Source organism: Nicotiana sylvestris, chromosome 5, assembly GCF_000393655.2.
Source record: "Nicotiana sylvestris chromosome 5, ASM39365v2, whole genome shotgun sequence".
NCBI classification, from domain to species: domain Eukaryota; kingdom Viridiplantae; phylum Streptophyta; class Magnoliopsida; order Solanales; family Solanaceae; genus Nicotiana; species Nicotiana sylvestris.
In genome coordinates this window covers 8,190,606-8,211,139 of record NC_091061.1, presented here as the reverse complement: position 1 = coordinate 8,211,139, position 20,534 = coordinate 8,190,606, and the positions used below count along the sequence as shown (strand labels likewise).

Below are 20,534 nucleotides of genomic sequence, written 5' to 3'. Positions count from 1 at the left end.
TAAATTAAGTTATAAACTAAATTGACTTATCAAAAATACTAATTAATCCCTAGAAACAATTATCGCACATTTGAATAGCAATTAACGATAAAATTGCACAATTTGGACGTTAAATGCTAAAAATACAATGTGCATTATTTTATGATCTTATTCATTTTGTAAAACAAATTTAATTACTCCTAATTGTAGAATTACATATTAAATGCAAATGTGACATATTTTTATATTTTTTATTCATTTAACGAATAAACATGCACAGACAAAATATAAATAATTATCCAAAAGTGCCACGAAAATTCAAACATTGCACACAAAGGAAAATTATTTTATTTTGAATTTTTGGGAATAATTCTCATATAGGGCAAAAATCACGTGCTCACAACTGCCCCTCTTTGTCCGAAAACGCAAAGAATTTTCGTGCAAAGATAAAGTGAGCGGATACGAGCGATTTTTGCCCGTTTGGGTACTCCGTGTGAAGCATTTTTGAAAGATTTGACCGAACCTTTGCTTCAAAGGTTTCCTACATATCCTGGGCTAAACAGGAATCAGGTCAATGTAGTTCGGGAAGTTTTGGCAGCTGGGACTACCATGGGACTGTAATGTTGCTGTTACTATTGTTGCATGCTATTACTACTGCTTTACCGACCTCCTTATTACACCAAAGGAGAATTAAAACTAAGCTAGCTATGCCTATCAACTACTAGTTACAAGATTCCTATCTATAATTCTTTTGCAAATTGATCTTGAGTCTTAGCTGATTCTGCTTGTAGACTTCGATCTGAATTTTGATGCTTGCAAGTTGTAGGTGCTTGTTTATTTTTGCAGCATTGAGTGAAGCGGGATTGGCGGAGCTCGTGACTTCAATCAGATTTTGAGCGATCTGCACTTTGTTTGCTCCTGTATTTGGGCTCATCTTCTTTTGTTCTTTCATTCCTTTCTTTATTCTGTATTGAGACTCACTCCGTAGGTCATCTCGATCCCTGTGCTTCGGGGTCAAACCTGCTCAAACAACAAAACAAACAAACGAAATTTTTTTGCCCCAGTTTTACTAGGAAAATTTCGCGAGTTAATTGCCATAAAAATCTACAGAATTGATGAGGGGATTGGAAAGCTCAAGTCTAAAAGGCACAACTCAGGGATTGGAGCCCTAATGTTTGCAAAAGGCAAAACGCTCAACTCAGGGATTGGAGCCTTAATGTCGGCTAAAAGAAAATCGCTCAACTCAGGGATTGGAGCCCTAATGTCGGCTAAAGGAAACTTGCTCGACTCAGGGATTGGAGCCCTAATGTCGGCTTAAGAAAATCGCTCAACTCAGGGATTGAAGCCCTAATGTCGGCTAAAAGAAAATTCGCTCAACTCAGGGATTGAAGCCCTAATGTCGGCTAAAGGTGACTAGGGAATGGAGGACCTATGTCTAAAATCTCAACTTAGGGATTGGAGCCCTAATATTGGTAAAGGAAACTTGCTCGACTCAGGGATTGGAGCCCTAATGTCGGCTAAAGGAAAATTGCTCAACTCAGGGATTGGAGCCCTAATGTCGGCTGAGCCCTAATGTCGGCTAAAGGAAAAATCGCTCAACTCAGGGATTGGAGCCCTAATGTCGGCTAAAGGAAAATTGCTCAACTCAGGGATTGGAGCCATAATGTTGGCTAAAGGAAAATTGCTCAACTCAGGGATTAGAGCCCTAATGTCGGCTAAAAGAAAAATCGCTCAACTCAGGGATTGGAGCCCTAATATTGATAAAGGCGACTAGGGAATGGAGGCCCTATGTCTAAAATCTCAACTTAGGGATTGGAGCCCTAATATTGATAAAGGCGACTAGGGAATGATGATTCACCTGTGTAAGGCTTTGGTTCTTCCATCTCATTCTGCTTGGGGATTTTTACTAAGGCAGATCTCAGTGGAGATTTTTTTTAATGCCTTTACTTTGGAGGTAATCAACATCATGATCAGTCGGGATTGGACTGACGCACCACTGAGGTTGGGTATTTTCTTCACTTCTTGCTAGATGCAGCTCTGTGAAACCGGTCCTGCCACCATTTCTTTCTAACACATTTGGAATTTAGGGTTAAACCGAAAGGGATTAAAGGAAAGGTAAACAAAGAGGGGAGAAACGAATTTAAAAGAGAAGCGTCCCTTTCGGGGAAAAGAAGGACTTATCTGAGGTGCATGCTGGCTTTAAACTGACATGACATGCCTTTTGGACTGGATGCCCGAACCTCACGAACTTGCATTTCCTCATGAACCAAAAACGGATCTATGTTTCCCAACCAGGGAACCTTGCCAGAACTTTCTGTAGTGAAATCATCTTTTCGGCCGACAGCGCCCTTTGCGGGTTTTCGCTTGTCGACCTCTCTCATTTCTCTTCTCACTATCGCCTGATAGTACTCTTTGCGAGTTTTACTAAACAAGCTCTCTCATTTTCGATTTCTCTGCTCGCCATTGCCTTACGGTGCCCGTCTGGGTTTTCATCAATAAGACTCTCTCATTTTATTTCTCTCATTTTCTTGCCTCGGATCCAAGTAGATGTATCCTCTGATCCTTGACCACTCTCACTGATTGATCATAAAGACTTGAAAGGATTTGGGTAAAAATGATTTGGATCGATTTACAACTTTGGAACCATTCAAAACGGGATTATCGCGGGACCATTATACATCTGCCCCAATTTCATTTTGAGGGAATTTGGATTTTTATTTTGGTGTGACTGAACCCCAGAGAGAGGTTGCCTACGTATCCTTTCGGAATCAAGTCAGACGTAGTTCAGGCAAATCAATTGTTTTTTTTTGGATTCCAAAGAGGGTAGCCAAAGAAATGTAACCGGCTCAAAGGTTTTGTAGAAAAAGTTGATAGTGTTTGGGTAGCGGGAATAAAAAGCCTTCATCATCTCAAATGTGCCAAGACGTCACCGAAGTAAACTCAAACATAGTACCTTTTGACTGCATCCGCGTTCACAGCTGTTTCAGGATCATTTCCTTCAATATCACCCAGATACAATGCTCCTCTTGGTAATATCTTCCTGATGATGTACGGACCTTTCCAATTAGGAGCAAATTTTCCTTTCACTTCCTGGTGATGTGGAAGAATGTGTCTTAACACTAGTTGACCTACTTCAAAATTCCTGGGTCGCACCTTCTTGTTGTAAGCGCGAGCCATTCTTTGTTGGTACAACTGCCCGTGACAGACCGCAACCATTCGTTTTTCATCAATTAAGGTCAACTGCTCCAATCGAGTCTTAACCCATTCGTTATCTTCAATCTATGCTTCAATAATGGTTCAGAGCGAAGGAATTTCTACCTCTACCGGTATCACAGCCTCGGTCCCATAAACTAACAAGTATGGGGTTGCCCCTACTGATGTGCATACTGTAGTGCGATATCCTAAGGTAACTGTTCATGCCATTGTCTGGAACTCTGGATTGTCTTCCTCAAAATCTTCTTGATATTTTTGTTTGTTGCTTCAACAGCGCCATTGGCCTTGGGCCGATAAGGAGTGGAGTTCCTATGCGTTATTTTGAACTATTCGCGTACATCCTCCATCAAGTGACTATTCAGGTTTGCTGTGTTATCTGTGATGATAGTTGCAGGAATACCAAAACGACAGATAAGATTTGAATGTACAAAATCCACCACGGCTTTCTTAGTGACCGATTTGAGAGTGACAGCTTCGACCCATTTTGTGAAGTAATCAATAGCGACCAATATGAATCTGTGTCCATTCGAGGCTTTTGGCTCGATTGGCCCAATGACGTCCATGCCCCAAACAACAAATGGCCAAGGTGCAGACATGGGATGCAGTTCTGTGGGAGGTGCATGAATCAAAACACCGTGCACCTGACACTGATGACACTTTCGAACGAAACTAAAACAGTCCTTTTCCATGGTCATCCAGTAATAACCCGCTCGAAGGATTTTCTTTGCTAAAACATACCCGTTCATGTGAGTCCCGCATACTCCTGCGTGTACCTCATGCATGATTCTTCCAGCCTCTTCTGCGTCAACACATCTCAACAAATTGAGATCCGGGGTTCTTTTATACAATACCTCGCCGCTCAAAAAGAATCCACTCGCATGCCGCCTAATAGTTCTATTTTGATCTCCAGTAGCATGTTCAGGGTATTCTTGTATTTTCAAGAACCTCTTAACATCATGGTACCATGGATGGGTACTTGGTCCCGCCTTGATTACATTACAGTAACCGTGTCTTTCTCTGATTTGGATTTCCAAGGGATCGATGTGGGCATTGCCTGGATAAGGTAACATTGAAGCTAAGGTGGCAAGTGCATCGGCTAGTTCATTGTGACACCGCAGGATATACCTGAACTCTATTGATTTGAATCGCTTGCTAAGATCCTCCACGTGCTACCGGTTAGGAATAAGCTTGACATCTCGAGTTTCCCATTCACCCTGGGCTTGTCGGATAATCATATCAGAATCCCCCATAATCAACAAATCTTCAACATCTTGATTGATCGCCATATTCATGCCCATGATGCAGGCTTCATATTCAGCTGTATTGTTCGTGCAAAAGAAACGAAGCCTAGCTGTGGGCGAATAGTGTTGACCAGTGGGTGAGATCAAGATTGCCCCAATTCCTACACCTTTGGCATTTACAGCCCCATCAAAGAACATCTTCCAAGCATGAGCGTCTTCCGAGATTACTCCTATGGTGTTTATCTCTTCATCTGGAAAATAAGTACTCAACGGTTGGTACTCATCATCAATCGAGTTCTCGGCCAAATAATCCGCTAACGCCTGGGCTTTCATTGCCGTGCGAGTGACATAGACTATGTCGAATTCAGTAAGCAAGATTTGTCACTTTGCTAGTCTCCCAGTAGGCATTGGTTTCTGGAATATGTACTTTAAAGGATCCAACCTAGTTATGAGGTAAGTAGTATGAGCTTGGAGATAATGTCTCAATTTTTGAGCGACCCACGTCAAAGCACAACACGTTCTTTCCAACAAAGTGTATTTGGCCTCATAGCTGGTGAACTTCTTGCTTAAATAATAGATCCCCTGCTCTTTCTTTCCAGTTATGTCATGTTGTCCGAGGACACAACCGAAGGAATTTTCCAAGACCGTTAGATACAAGAATAAGGGTCTCTCTGGCTCTGGCGGGACCAAAACTGGAGGATTTGAAAGATATTCTTTGATCTTGTCAAAAGCCTCTTGACACTCAGCCGTCCATTTGATTGTTGCATCCTTCATCAATAGCTTGAATATGGGCTCACACGTGCTAGTCAGTTGGGCAATGAATCGACTGATATAGTTTAACCTGATCAATAGACTCATCACGTCTTTCTTCGTTCTTGGAGGAGACAGATCTCGGATAGACTTTATCTTTGTTGGATCTAACTCGATACCTCTCCTGCTTACTATGAAACCCAGAAGCTTGCCCGATGGGACTCCGAAGGCGCACTTAGTCGGATTCAGCTTCAGGTCGTACTTTCTCAACCTCTCAAAGAATTTCCTCAAGTCTCGAACATGATCGTCTTGAGTCCTGGACTTGACTATCACGTCGTCTATATACACCTCTATCTCTTGATGCATCATATCATGAAAAATGGTAGTCATGGCTCTCATGTAAGTTGCCCCGGCATTCTTTAAACCGAATGGCATAACCCGATAACAGTAAGTACCACAAGGTGTAGTGAAGGCAATTTTCTCGGCATCTTCTTCATCCATCAATACCTGATGATATCCAGCGTAACAATCTACGAAAGACTGTATCTCATGTTTGGCATAGTTATCAACAAGGATGTGGATGATGGGCAACGGGAAATTGTCTTTGGGACTTGCCCTATTCAAATCTCGATAATCCACACACACCCGAGTTTTCCCATCTTTCTTCGGTACCGGAACTACATTAGCCAACCACATAGTATACTGGACTACCCGAATTACTCCTGTTTTCAACTGCTTTGTGATTTCTTCTTTGATCTTATCGCTGATATCAGTCTTGAACTTCCTCTGCTTCTGTTGAACTGGAGGACAATCAGGGTAAATTGGCAATTTATGCACCACTAGATCAACACCTAATCCTGGCATGTTATCGTATGACCAAGCAAACACATCTTTAAATTCAAAGAGGAGTTGAATTATTGCATCTCGCGTTGTCCCATCTGTGTGAATGCTTATTTTGGTTTCTCGGATTTCTTCAAGAGTTCCCAAATTAACCGGTTCGGTGTCATTCAAATTCGGCTTAGGTTTATTCTCAAAGTGTTCCAATTCCCGATTTATTTCCCTAAAAGCCTCTTCTTCGTCATATTCCGGTTCTTGGTTCATTATTTCATAGTTAAATAGCTCGTTTGGATCTGGGCGTGAAGTTCGCAAGCATGTCATATTATTTAAAGCTGCATTATTATAACTGAAAGGAAAAGATAAAAGAAAAATAGCAAAAATCAGAAAGAATAAAGAAAAATGATGAAATACTGATTTTATTCCTTGGAATTGGGAAGATAACAGAGTTTATATTTCAGGAAATTAAAATAGGAAACTAAAGCAAAACATCCGAGTTACACCCTGGGATAACCCGTGATGCAGGAAAGGTGGCAGGACAAGTCTACCCGGACTCCCGCCTGACTGGGAATGGTGTAGCCTCCCAATTTTGAAGCTTAGCATTTGGCCCCATGTATAGCACCTCAGCGGTGCTTGTGCCTTCTCCCAGTTGAACCATGTGAGTTTCGTAAAGCATTTCTCTCATTGACCCACATATTTCTTCAATCTCTTCGGCCGTAAAGGCCTCGTCATCTTCTTCTTCAATGTACTTTGATCTGACGAAAGTTTCGTACAAATGTGGCAATGGTTGAGGCAACTTCCATCCCTCATTTTTTCTCTTCTTTGCCCAATATTCATCTTTTGGAGTAGGGTGGAAGCCTATCCCAAAGAGTTTCTTAGTGTAAGGCAAGGTGATAGGTTCAGTTATTCCTTGCGACGATTTTCCAAGTCCTTTTCCCGGTTTGAATCCCCGTCGGATCATTTCTTTAGCAACTATGATTGAAGCGTTAGACAAGAAAGGTTGGGGGCAAGGGCTCCCTTCTTCATACTGCTCCGCCAGCATAACTTCAAAAGCCTGATAAACTGTGTGCTCACTCCCTTCTCTTGCTTCAAGATATGGGATGGATGGGTCCCGATAAATAGACTGTTCGTCTTCTCCGTAGACCACAATTTCCTTATCTTCATATTCAAACTTCACCATTTGGTGGAGAGTGGAGGGTACAGCTCCTGCAGCATGAATCCAAGGCCTTCCGAGGAGAAAGTTGTAAATAGTGTCTATATCCAGTACCTGGAAAGTTACTTCGAACTTCACCGGCCCGATAGTCAATATCAGGTCTATTTCTCCGAGGGTGTCCCTCTTGATGCCATCGAAAGCTCTTACACAGACATTATTGGCGCGAATCCTTCCGGTCCCAATTTCCATTCTTTGCAGCGTAGAGAGCGGACAAATGTCAACACCCGAACCCTCATCCAACATTACCCGCTTGACGTAGTAGTCTTCACACTTGACTGTCAGATGTAAAGCCTTGTTGTGAGCTGCTCCCTCCGGAGGCAAATCGTTCTTGCTAAAAGAAACTTGATTAACCGCAAAGAACCTTTCTGTCATTCTTTCAAGTTGTTCAACTGAAGTCTCAACCGGCACATACGTTTCATTCAAAGTTTTGAGCAGGATCTTCTGATGCTCGTCGGACCTCATTAGTAAAGATAGCATAGACACTTGTTCAGGGTATTTGCGCAACTGATCCAACACTTCATAGTCAGGCATATTCATCTTCTGGAAGAAAGCCTCTGCTTCTTCAGCGCTTACAGGTTTCTTGGGTGGGAAGCGCTTTCGTGTGGCATTGTTCACTTCTTGAATGTCTGAATATCTTCCAGCAGAAGTATTTTCTGGAAGTTCCCCCGTGATTTCTTTGCCTTTGTTGATAATTCCACGGTACCGTAGATGGGTCCGTCATTGGCTTCTGTGGCACGCGTCCGATAACCACTAGCTCATTCAGCCGAGGCGGTTTAATCATCCCCCGAACCACATAGGCCCCTTTCGCCACGTACATCGGTATTCCCTTTTTTATTTCGAAAATCTGTGGTTTCTCTGATTGACCTCGTGGAATATAGAGAACTTCATTCTTCGAAGGCAACATCATCTCCGTCTTTGTCTCAACCTTCTTTTCGAGCTCAGCCTTGACAACATTAGTCTTCTTTTCCCCTTTCTCTTGCTTCGGGGCTGCTTTAGGCTTTCTCTCTACATCGTCAATGGCGATTATAGCTTTTAGGGCAGGATCAAACTCCTTGTCCTCACAGATCATCCCAATCAATGGCCCATTATTGTGAGAGGGCAACGGATTGTTGGTCACATTTGGGACCTCCTCGTCCCTTAATACTATCTTTCCATGTTCTATTAAGTTCTCTACCGCCCTTTTTAAAGTCCAACAATCGTTGGTATCATGCCCTTCTGCTCCCGAATGATAAGCACACCTGACATCGGCTCTGTAAGCAGGTGATGCTGGATTTTGCCTTGTCTGAGGGACTGGTTGTAGGAAACCCATCTGGACCAGTTTTGGGAATAGGGTAGAATACGGTTCACCAATGGGTGTGAAAGTTTGTCTTCTGGGTGATTCTTGAGGACGGAAGTTATTCTGGGGTAGTTGTGGATTATAGTAGTGTCGGTAGGGAGGCTAATTTCTGGGAGGTGGAGCTTGATTTCTGTTGGCTTGTTGTTGTGGCCGGACATAAGGCTGAGTATTCATAACCGAGTATGGATGAGGAGTATAGGCCAAATTTTGGTGAGGGTAATAATGTTGCGGGGTCCTCTCTGAGAAAAAGGATCTGGGAGTATAGTTTCTCCTTGTACTCGACGCTGCCATGAATGTTTCTTTCCTTTTCTTTCATTTTGCTATTCCTCCAGACCCACCCTGAATGGCTTGGGAGGTAGCTCTGATAGCAGATTGACTTAGAATTCGACCCGTTTTTAGCCCATTTTCTACCATTTCTCCGATATTAATCGCTTCTGCGAAAGGTTTTCCCATGGCCGACATCATGTTTTGGAAGTAATCTGATTCTTGAGCTTGGAGGAAAGTAGTGACCATTTCTATTTCATCCATGGGAAGTTTTACCCTTGATGCTTGCTCGCGCCAATTAATAGCGTATTCTCTGAAGCTTTCTGAGGGTTTATTCTTCAAGTTTGACAAAGAATTCCTGGGAATCACTCGCAAAAATTAAAAAATAACTCCAAATCATATTTATGTTCAAACACAACTTTAATTTTCAAATATCATTTTCATGACTTGAAAACAATTTCACTTTATAGTTTTCTTTGATAATGATGTTTTTGAATATTTATAATTATAAAAATTATGTATCGTAATTGTTTATTACTTGGTTTTGAATATGTAAGTTTCATTCTTAAAATAATATACAAATAATTATGAAAATTAGAAGTATTAGATATTATACTCAAGAAACATATATTCTTTGATACAAATTACTCTTCTTATAGTCTACAGTCATAGCTAAGTTTTATTTTGATTCTTGTCATATCTTGTTAAGTATATTTAATCTTTTGATTAATTGACATGTGCACTGTTAGTCTATCTCCCTATGAAATTCTTCAAACATAACATTTAAATGATGTGAGTACTATATATTATACAACATTTCTACTTTACGTCGTATTTGAAGGTATAATATAAACTAATATAGTCTCAATATATATACTCTCCTTCTCAAAATACTCATCACTTTCCTTTTTAAGAGTCAATTGGCTTATTGTCCAAGCAAAATTGGATTAGATCAACTTAATATGAAACTTTAAATATAAATATTCAAAAAATTATATACAAAGTTTAAAATAGTAAAAAATACATTTCAAATATTGAATTTTGATATGCGGAAAGCGACATATAATTTGGTTCAAGACAAGAGTCTTGTTATAAATAGAGTCATTCTTTGACACAAAAGGGAGGACTTAGAGGATATAAAAAAAGAAGGACTTTTGAAGAAGAGATTGATAGAAAAAGGAAGTTGAGAGAGTTGACTGAATTTTGAGAAATCAGAATTTGAGAGCAAAAGAGAAAAACAAGTTGTACTTTTACTTGAATAATTTCCGTTTGCTTTTCCTTGAGTGTCATTCAAAATCAGTAAACTACTGCATCTTGTATCCGTCTCTCTGCTGCTTTGACTGCGATTGCATTTTGGTATTGCTGGTTTTCAATCTGTTACTGGTTTATTCCACTGGTCGTTATTGGTTTTGCTGTTGCTGAACCTGCTGTCGCTGTGTTGTTGCTACTACTCCTGCTTGACTTTTTCTTCTTCTTCCTTTGAACATTGAATTCCAGGTACATATTTCGAATCACCTTGATGTAACCTGAGTTGAAGTTGAAACGGAATTATGCAGCAAACCTGCACATTTGGATGCTATTTGTCGTCTTTAATGCTATAGATGTTAAATGAAGTAGATTTATCCAATATTAGCTCTGTTTTTATATTCTGTATGAATAATAGAAACGTGACTGTATAATTGGAACTGTTTTAGGCGTGTAGATTTTTGTGACAGAATGTTAAATTATGTAGATAGCTTATAAATGTCATATCCCGTAGTGGTAATCTGAAAATAGGCATGTTAAATGTTGACTCAAATTAGTAAAGCAGGATATTAAGCTAGTAATTTCGCAGAATCAGTAGGTCTGCCGTATTTGAAGTTTGATTCGATGTAGTAAGGCTAAGGTCACAAACTTGATTAGACATGAGTTGATTTCGAACAAGGCTTGTTAGAGTTCCTTAAATGTAATAGATTTTCAAAGTGTCGATTAAGTTTTAACAACTTTCGTATGCATTGGTAGTCAAGGTTGGTTCAGTTTCAAATAGTTTAAAAAAAAAATTAATTCCAATGGTTCAATTCATCTAATAATGTGAAGTCTAAATTAGTTAAAGAATAATTTGTTTGTTTCGATAATATTGTTCGTCAATTCCATATTTTATTTATAATTTCATTTTTTTGGTAATATTTAATTATAGAATAAGACACGAAACAATTTTCTTTTGAGCAAATTCGATCGCAATTTTGCGTTAGCATCTTTTGTAGTCTAATAATTGATAAGAGGCCCGAACTTGCCAAACATGTAATTTAATTAGCATATATTTTCTTCTTTCATTTTTGAGACGAACAAAAATAGAAAATGTAGTCATTTTAAGATTATCTTTTTAAAATAAATGAGACGAGCCTCGCCGAATAAAATGCACAAACCGCGAGGCCCTCATAAATGTATATAGTAAATACTTAGAATTTGGGATGGGCCGTTTAACGAATTTCACGGCCCTCCCCAAAAATAATAACGTGATAGTCTCTTTAGGCACATATTTAATAGTATTACTTTCTTAAATTCGGGTGCGCATTTATGTGACCCAAATCCAAATCTCAACGGAGTCGGAACGTATTAACAACCACGGGTGCATTGATTGTGACGTGGTTCGAGATGCATTTTCACGACGTTGCAATTCTATTAAAAAATAATAATAAAAGCGGTTTAAACTTAATAAAAGCACACAAGTTATAATAAAGCGGTTTAAACTTAATAAAAGCACACAAGTTATAACATGAATAAAAATCAGATATTTAGCCATTATAACAATTTAAGCGACCGTGCTAGAACCACGGGATTCGGGGGTGCCTAACACCTTCCCTCGGGTCAACAGAATTCCTTACTTAGAATTTCTGGTTCGCAGACTTCATTTGGAAAGTCAAATATTTTCCTCGAATTGGGATTCAAGATAACCCGGTGACTTGGGACACCAAAAGCCAAACCTTTCCCAAGTGGCGACTCAGAAATAAATAAATAATCTCATTTCGAATATTGTCACTTAAAATGGAAAAACTCCCTCACACATTTATCATTCGGGGTAGGCGCGCAAAAAGGAGGTGTGACAGCTCTGGCGACTCTGCTGGGGACCGAACTCAGAATCTCTGGTTCAGGGTGCAGAATTCGAGCTTGGAATAATTGTTGTATTTGGCTTTATCTGATTTTGTTACATGACCTGTGCTTAATGTGCTAACTAACTGCTTTTACCGCTTTGATATTTTGTGAATTGTATATAACTGTGCCGAAACCCATCTCCTCTCTGAGTCTTCTAAATCATGAAGAAGGGTGCACTTCGTGTGACTTCTTTTCTGTTTAGAGTCAAATCCCATTTTTGGAACGAGGTTAGGATAAGTTGCAAAGCCGGGTTGAGCTTCTGTATCCCCGGTACGCTGCCCTCCCTCGGCTCGAGCTGTCCACTCGGGTAAGCCAGGTCTAGAACAAACACCCAGGTTCTGAACCTAGTAGGAACGCTTATCTGCATCATGTGCATTCTTGACTTAGGGGACTCAACACAGGGGTTGGGTCCGTCTAGGAATAGCAACCTGAAACAGAAAAAACCATTCTGATGCATCCTACTTACTGCTTGTGCATTTTATTTGCTTTGGACTTGCATGCTGACCGGTTTTGAATATTAGAAAATTTGAGAAAAAAAGAAAGAAAGAAAAATAGCAGTGTATAGGGTTAATCTGCTGCTTTGAAAAAAAATATAATAAAATAATAACAATGTCCAAATAGTGTCGAAACTCTGCCGAAATTTTAAAAAAAAATTATTTTTAATAGTTTGTTTTACTAAAAGCAAAGGAAAAATAGAAAAAGAGTCTTATAGAAAAAGAGTTTGTTTGTTGAAAATGAAAAGAAAAAAGAGAGTCGTTATTCTGTCTTGTTTTCAAAAAATAGAAAAGAGTTTGTCTTGCCATGAAAAATGAATATGAAAAAAGTCTTGTTTTTTTTTTAAAATAAAATAAAATAATATAATTTGTTTTATTACCGAACTACGCGGGTCTGATTCTCACCGGATTTGAGATACGTAGGCAAACCTCATCGGTTCCGACCCCAATTTTCAAAAAATAATCCAAAAATATTTTCTTCCAGTCCCTTCTTTGAAAATATTTCCTTAAAATTTTTTTTAAAAAAACAAAAGAAAGTAGTTTTCTTAAACACAAAAAAAATGGTTTCCTTCTTTCTAATATCTTTCGTACGAAAAAAAATCAATAAAAATCAAAATCTAAAATACGGGTTTCCTTCATTCTAAAGTATTTTTCCAAAAAAAATATCAGAAACAAAAATCCAAAAAAATTGCTCTTTAGCTGTCTTTAATTTGTAAATATCCATAAAAACTTTGAAAATATGAGTCCAAAAATATTTTCGCTTTTCTTTAGAAGTGCTTTTGTAAATAAATAAAAAATTCAAAAATCCAAAATATTTTCTTAAAAGTGCCTCTTTCAAAAATTAAGAGGCGACAGCCAAAATCCAAAGAAAATATTTTCTTTCTTATTTAGAAGTCTTTCTTTCAAAAAAGAAAAATAGAGTCAAATTCAAAAATTCAAAAAAATATCCTTTTCTTCTTTTAAAGCATTTTTTTAGAAAATCCAAAAGAAACAAAAATCCAAAAACAAGAAAAAAAATCTTTATTCTTTTAAAGCAATTTTTTTTAAAAAAAAAATTATTCCAAAAAAAAAAGTTAGTTTACTTACTCTATTTACGATTTCTTGCACTACGCAAGATCTGATTCATGCGGGGTCGTGATACGTAGGCGATCCTCATCGGATCCGGTCACGTTTTAAACTTCAAATAAACAAAAAAAAATAAGAAAATATAAATAAAAGGGAGTCGAAATGACGCATGCCATCAGTGCAAACATGTAGAAACTCACTTAACTGTATAGGTGCATCACACCCCAACGTGAGATTACCTGTCTGTTATTTGTTTCAAACTAACCGTTTGCTTGCTGTTAAGTTCAGGTTTTTAGAAAGGTGGTTTGGTTTTGTGGAGGTCTGGCCTCACATTCATACTTTACGAGGTCGAAAGGAAGTGTTCAGCTGCCCGTCACTAAGTCGAGAGGAAGTATTCACACCTACTTCACAAGATCAAAGGGAAGTGTAGAGATGTCTTCAGAAATTCCTTTGCCAACGATTCCTATTTCCGAAGAGAGTTCAATCTCGCCCATCCCAACTTCCGAATCAGCAACTACTGAAGAAAACAGAGTCTTGCGGCTTCGCATGTTGGAAATGTTAGATGACTGGAACAATGGAAAAGAGCCACCGAGTGTAATCCCTGGATTCCCCGAGCTGTTCTCTAGGACAAGTGGGACTTCCAACGTCCCCATAAGTTATCCAACTACCCCATTCGGGTACCCTACCATTTTAGCCCACTCTGCTGGATCACCCTCTGATTCTTATCCCCGGATGTCAACGACAGATGTGGCTACAAACATATTCACTGCACCACCCTCTCCAATTGCGGCACAACCCGCTATACACAGGCCTAATTTTGACTATTCCTCATTCACATTTCAAGCACCATCCTTCTCGTTGGAACCGACTCGGTTTACCACCAGCGCGCACCCTCAGCAGCCTCAATACGAGTTTACGCCTGGGCAAGAACGAAATCCCAAAGCTTTTGAACAAGATGAAATGACAAAAAGAATGAGGAGCCTCGAGCAGAGTTTAAAAAATATGCAAGGTTTAAGCGGGCAGAAGAGTGTCTCCTATACTGATCTGTGCATGTTCCCTCACGTGCACCTGCCCGTAGGGTTCAAAACACCGAAGTTTGAGAAATATAATGGACATGGCGATCCCATTGCTTACCTCAAAAAGTATTGCAACCAATTGCGTGGGGTTGGCGGCAAAGAAGAATTGTTGATAGCATACTTCGGAGAAAGCTTGGTGGGCATAGCCTCAGAATGGTATATGGATCAGGACATATCTCGATGGCACATTTGGGACGATCTTGCCAGAGATTTTGTAAGGCAGTTTCAGTATAATATTGACTCCCTGAAATATTCTCATTATTGCATGCTTTGTTCCCCACTACCTTAAACAAATAAATTATTCCCCACTATATTAAACTAAAGAATTATTCTCCACTATCTTGTGTATTGTCCCCCACTATATTAAATAAATGCATTATTCCCAACCCATTATGTCTTGTCCTCCCACCATATACTATTGTAATATTATTAATGCCTAGTGGACGGAGCACTCAGATTAAATAATTGTTCAAATTTTCAATTCCAAAAATACCCCTCCGAACTTACTGAAATTACCATTTTACCCCTGAAAATACTGCAATTTAACATTCTACCCCATCAGCTATATCCAATCCGCCTAATCAATTTTAACCAAAATACAACAGCTATAACCAATTCCTAAACAATTTCAAACAACAAATTCAAACTAAATGTTGAACAGCAAAGAAACAAACTGGAATTATTTTGACTGAATAATATTTTTATTTTATTTTTTTCTATTAACAACAAACCTACTTTCAGATTCAACAACAACAACAAACAAATAGATTCAAATCACTAAGCTTCAATAATCAATTTGAACTTCAAATTAAATCTAACAACATTATAACAACACACTTCCATATTAAAACTAAACAAGAACAAATGAATAAAAACAAACTGAAGAAATAATTAATTGAACTTCAACTTAAATCTAACAACATTATAATTAAACTAACAATTTCTACATAAAAATAAACAAGAAAAAAAATGAAACGAACTGAAGAAAAATAAAATAAAAAAACGATAAACACGAAATTAATATCAAACATATATTGATTTCAGATCCGAAAATATCAAACAAATTAAGGACAGAAACGAAACTTAAACCAACTAACCGGATCGGAACGATGACGAACTCGAACGAAAACAAATCTGCCCGAAAACAATTATCGTACCAAAATAACTTGACGTCGAAGACGACCACGAACGGATGATCGAAGAAGATGGTCGTTTGGTGTCGTTTGAAGATGAAACAGTGGCGGCGAGGAGGCGGTGAAGCAGTAGCAGCTGCTACTGCTGAGCATGCTCGACGGAGGGCAGCTTTGGTGGTCGGCCATGGCTGGACGTAGCAGAAGGCAGCAGTAACGACGCTGCAGCTCGTCCATGGCTGGACGTAGCAGGAGCAACAGTGGCGACGGACATGGGAGGTTGACGGACGTAGCAGGAGCAACCACACGCACCCATGGATGAGCTTGGAGCAGCTGCGTGTGGTTGAAGATGATGGAGAGGCAGCCATGGTCGTTCGATGTGGACCTGGTCGAGCTGCTGGACATGACAGTGGTGAAGCGGCAGCGGTAGGGTGCTGGTTCGAAGGCAGTCGCGGGGGAGGCAGCCATAGTTGCCGGAGGTGAAGCTCGTTTTGCACTAGTTCGCTGCGTGCCGAAGAAGATGACGAAGCAGCGGCAGGCAGCGATGGTTGCCGGAGGTGATGGTGACGATGAGGAGGCAGCCATGGCTGCTAGGGTTTGGAGGGATTTGGAGAAGAAGAAGAGGGAGGGGGCGGGTAGGTTCTTAGGTTTTTTTTGGGGTTTGTTTTTTTGTGAAATGAAAGATAGGGAGATAGGGGTGTTGGGTTTATTTGGGTTATGGACTGGGTCAACCCAGTTTGAATGGACCGGGTCGTAGGGGAAGATTGGGTATATTTGGGCCTGTGGTTCAAAATTGAAGAAGAGACCCAATTCTGATTTCCTTTGTATTTTTTGCTCTCTTTTCTTTTACTTCCTAATTAATAAAACTAAAAATTCTAAATTAAGTTATAAACTAAATTGACTTATCAAAAATACTAATTAATCCCTAGCAACAATTATCGCACATTTGAATAGCAATTAACGATAAAATTGCACAATTTGGACGTTAAATGCTAAAAATGCAACGTGCATTATTTTATGATCTTATTCATTTTGTAAAACAAATTTAATTACTCCTAATTGTAGAATTACATATTAAATGCAAATGTGACATTTTTATATTTTTTATTCATTTAACAAATAAACATGCACAGACAAAATATAAATAATTATCCAAAAGTGCCACGAAAATTCAAACATTGCACATAAAGGAAAATTATTTTATTTTGAATTTTTGGGAGTAATTCTCATATAGGGCAAAAATCACGTGCTCACACAAGTAAATAGGGATTATAAGGAACAACCCAAAAATTGTCTAAAAAGTATCCTCTGACTTTTACCTTTTCTCCCGTATTTCTTCTCCTGTAAACTAGGTATGAGTTTTTTCCCTTCGACGTTTGATCAGAGTACTCTTTTGGATATTCAAATTTACAGTAATCGTTTTTTTTCATGCATGAATTAGTAGGATTTAGTTCTCCACATGGACCATGCATCATGTGTTGAAGAACAAGTGAATAAAGATCTGGTTCTGTATCTTCATTAGGTATTTCAGCACTGATGATATTATCATAAGAGTCAGGTGTCAGCAATTTATATTTGTCAGTCAATATGATTAGAAAATAAGCATGCGGAAGACCTTGCTTTTGAAATTCCACGGTATATATTAAAGCAGTAACTTCTCCAAATATGCTTCGTTTCACTATATCCTTTTTCAATTCATCTACTTTGGCTCTAAGTACTCTACTGATTAAGTCGGGTCTATTTGAACTTCATCAGTTGATAGTAAATGTCCTTCTATTTCTGGCCAGGATGGGTTGCAAGTCATAGTTAAAAATATATGAGGTTTTCCACATCGTTGCACTAATGCTATAACGTCCATATATCGTCGACGTATATCCCTTGGTCCACCTATAAATGTTACAGGGAGGAAATTTTGTCTTCCAATGTTAGCAGCTTCCCTCTCACCAAATCGCAAAGCATCGACAATTCCCTGTAATATATCGACTCTGAACAAATCTGAATTAAGTGAGATAAAGTCTAATCTTTATGTTTCAAGTTTTATATATTCATCTACAGAATATTGCTGAAATAATCTTCCTGTATGTAAAACATCATCTTCATCGTCATTTCTCATTTGAAGTTTATAACAATAATACTCACGAATTGAAACATTGTCTCTTTTTCGTTTTTTCCGTTGTAGGACATGCTCTTCCATTTCAAGATATCCATCAACTGAACATATGTTCCTAATATTTTGTAAGTCTTCATTTTCACAAGAAATAGTTTGTCCATGAGTTCTAGTTGCAGGCATAATCTTTTTAATTCCACAATGTCTTCCCCCTTGACCATATGAAAATAATAATGGATAATGTAAAGGATCATAACAACCATAATAATAATTTACTAATTGTGACATGTTACTATTAGTGTAAATTCGAATATGAGGTGCTCAAATAACATTACTACTATTTTCTTCAACCCATATTGCAGCAACTTCTGATATAGGGAGGTTATATATTCATTGATCCAAGCCTGCATCAAACTAACTGAACCATTACAACAACAAAATCCAGGAGGTTCAAACTAAAATTTCTTAGCTCGCATTTGGCTAATGGCTATGTTGCCTGTTTTATTTACCTTTGCACCTGCAGCTACCAAAAGGTCACAATGAATAAAAGCAAAGGTAAAACCATAAGAAATAATACTGCAATATATACCAACCTCTATTCAGAATAGTATAAGAATTCTGATTTTGTTCATTAGTCGTACCAGACGTTGACCCTAGTAAAAGATAATTTTAGGAAATATAAGTAAATATTTTCTCAATTGAAAAATGGTGAAAACTTTTTCCATAGAGGAAACTAATTATTTGATCAGGATTTTCTTTCAATGATCGGAATTTAATTGCAAATTATGATATTCTATATTGGTTTATAGCGTACAAAAATTTACCCATCCTTAGAAAGCACAACTTAGCAAACTAACATGGGACGACAAAGTTAAATCTTAGAATTGCGTATAGTTTGGACTTATGTTCAGCTGATTTAGTTGGAAATATTCAAAAGCTAAAATTAAACATTAAGCTTCACACAATATACAATTACAACTCAATCTCAAAAAAATTTGTAACCAGTTACCGTAAAACAAATTAGATAAGATATTTTCCTTATTAGTCTCTTCCAAAATAAATATAACACATTTTTAAATTTAAAAATAATTTAACTTTAGATTATTCATTTTACCTATTTAGAAAAGTTAATAACCACACACATCATGCCCCCACAACTTTTATCCCGACCACAAATTTCAAAAGATTCTTTTTTTTTCTTAAAATTAATGCCTAGTCAAACTACACAAGTACATATTAATATGAATCTCATTAATAGTATTTTTCTATTTAAGTTTAACTAATATTATTATTATTACCAAATAGGAATAATAGTGAAAAATAAGTTCAAATATATAAATAATGATACTAAAATTAAAAGTTTTCCATCAAAAAAGAGTGTGATCAGACGTAGTTTTCTAGGCTGCATTTATGCATCAATATAATGCAGTTTCCTAAAACTGCTCAGAGCCCAGTGCAATCATCATCTCAACAATAATATAATACTACCCAAAATCATTTTTTTCCATTCAACACAAATAAATATAAAAAATTATAAATAAAAAAAAGGATATACATCAGATAAGAACAAAGAAAATATTTTACAGTTTTTTTTTTTTGAAAGTGGGGAAATCCTCAGAAAAATGCTTGTAGTTGTCATCAAAATAGAGAATTCAGGTCTCAAAGATTTCATGCCATCATAGGAAAATCCCCACACAGAAAATTTTCAGAACAATAATAAATAGGAAAAAAAAAACAAAAATATATTGAATAATGTTGCAGGATCTTATTCACTAAGCCTAGAAAATAATAGAGGCAAAGCGACTCAACGATCCTGCAAAAACAATTTCTGCCTTTTTTATTTGCATAAAAAATGCAAACTTGGAAAAAACCCATATCGTTAATTATTTCAAGGGTGCCAATTCAAAGGCAAAGAATATAATTCAGTTGAAAATTGAAATTAAAAATAGAAACTTGATAAATTTGCAAGCAAAGAAGAGACGAAAAGAGAGTTAATGAAGGATGGAGCGTAAGGCTGTAAGACGAAGACGAGTACATATACTGCAGAGAGTGGAATTAGGGTTTTGATGAGGGAAACAATTGATACATTGGGCCAAGCACGGCCCATTTGTTAGGCCTGGAAACTTGTTTGAAAAATAATAGCCGATAAAATAGAAGCATTTGTATGTATATTCGCTTTTTGGATCACGTTTTAACGTATACTCACTTTGCAAAAAAGATTTGCAAACGTATCCATTTTTTCGCGTAACTTTAGTATACGGGTCTGAAATAGCAAATGCAATTACGCAAACTGCATTCTAGTAGACAGGCTTAAAGTAGCAAAAATTGCTAAACCAAGTGTGCTGAAGTTTTTGTTTGTAATTGCTGAACTTAAGCATTCTAGTGCTAAAATTTTGTGATGCTGAAGTTATTTAGTTCATTTGTAAAAACTTTAGCACTAAATAAACTGAAGTTTTTTTGTCCTGGATTCATTAGTTTTGTCATTAAGCTTTTTCAAAAAATTTCAGCACTAAATAAGCTGAAGTTTTTTTTTGTCTTGGATTCATTAGTTTTGTCATAAAGCTTTTTAAAAAACTTCAGTACTATATAAGCTGAAGTTATTTAGTTCATTTGTAAAAACTTCAGCACTATATAAGTTGAAGTTTTTGAAAAAGCTTTCTAACATACTAGATAAATAATCACCTTATTCTTTCATAGTGT

At 37.7% G+C, this 20,534-nt stretch overlaps 1 protein-coding gene and 2 non-coding genes across 3 annotated transcripts; all 3 read right to left on the bottom strand.

Annotated features, from left to right (window-relative positions):
• Nucleotides 1-6,561: 6,561 nt before the first annotated feature.
• On the bottom strand, nt 6,562-8,539 carry LOC138868256 (uncharacterized). Its single transcript, XM_070145793.1, has 2 exons — nt 8,095-8,539; nt 6,562-7,910 (listed from the first exon to the last, which is right to left on the bottom strand). Exons 1-2 carry the CDS (start codon nt 8,537-8,539, stop codon nt 6,562-6,564), a joined length of 1,794 nt encoding a protein of 597 aa, XP_070001894.1.
• Nucleotides 8,540-19,214: 10,675 nt separating this feature from the next.
• Nucleotides 19,215-19,304, bottom strand: LOC138869885 (small nucleolar RNA snoR118). The gene has a single exon (XR_011400135.1). It is a non-coding gene; the product is annotated as a small nucleolar RNA snoR118 (small nucleolar RNA).
• Nucleotides 19,305-19,444: 140 nt separating this feature from the next.
• Nucleotides 19,445-19,518, bottom strand: LOC138869867 (small nucleolar RNA R66). Its single transcript, XR_011400117.1, has one exon. It is a non-coding gene; the product is annotated as a small nucleolar RNA R66 (small nucleolar RNA).
• Between the last annotated feature and the right edge of the window lie 1,016 nt (nt 19,519-20,534).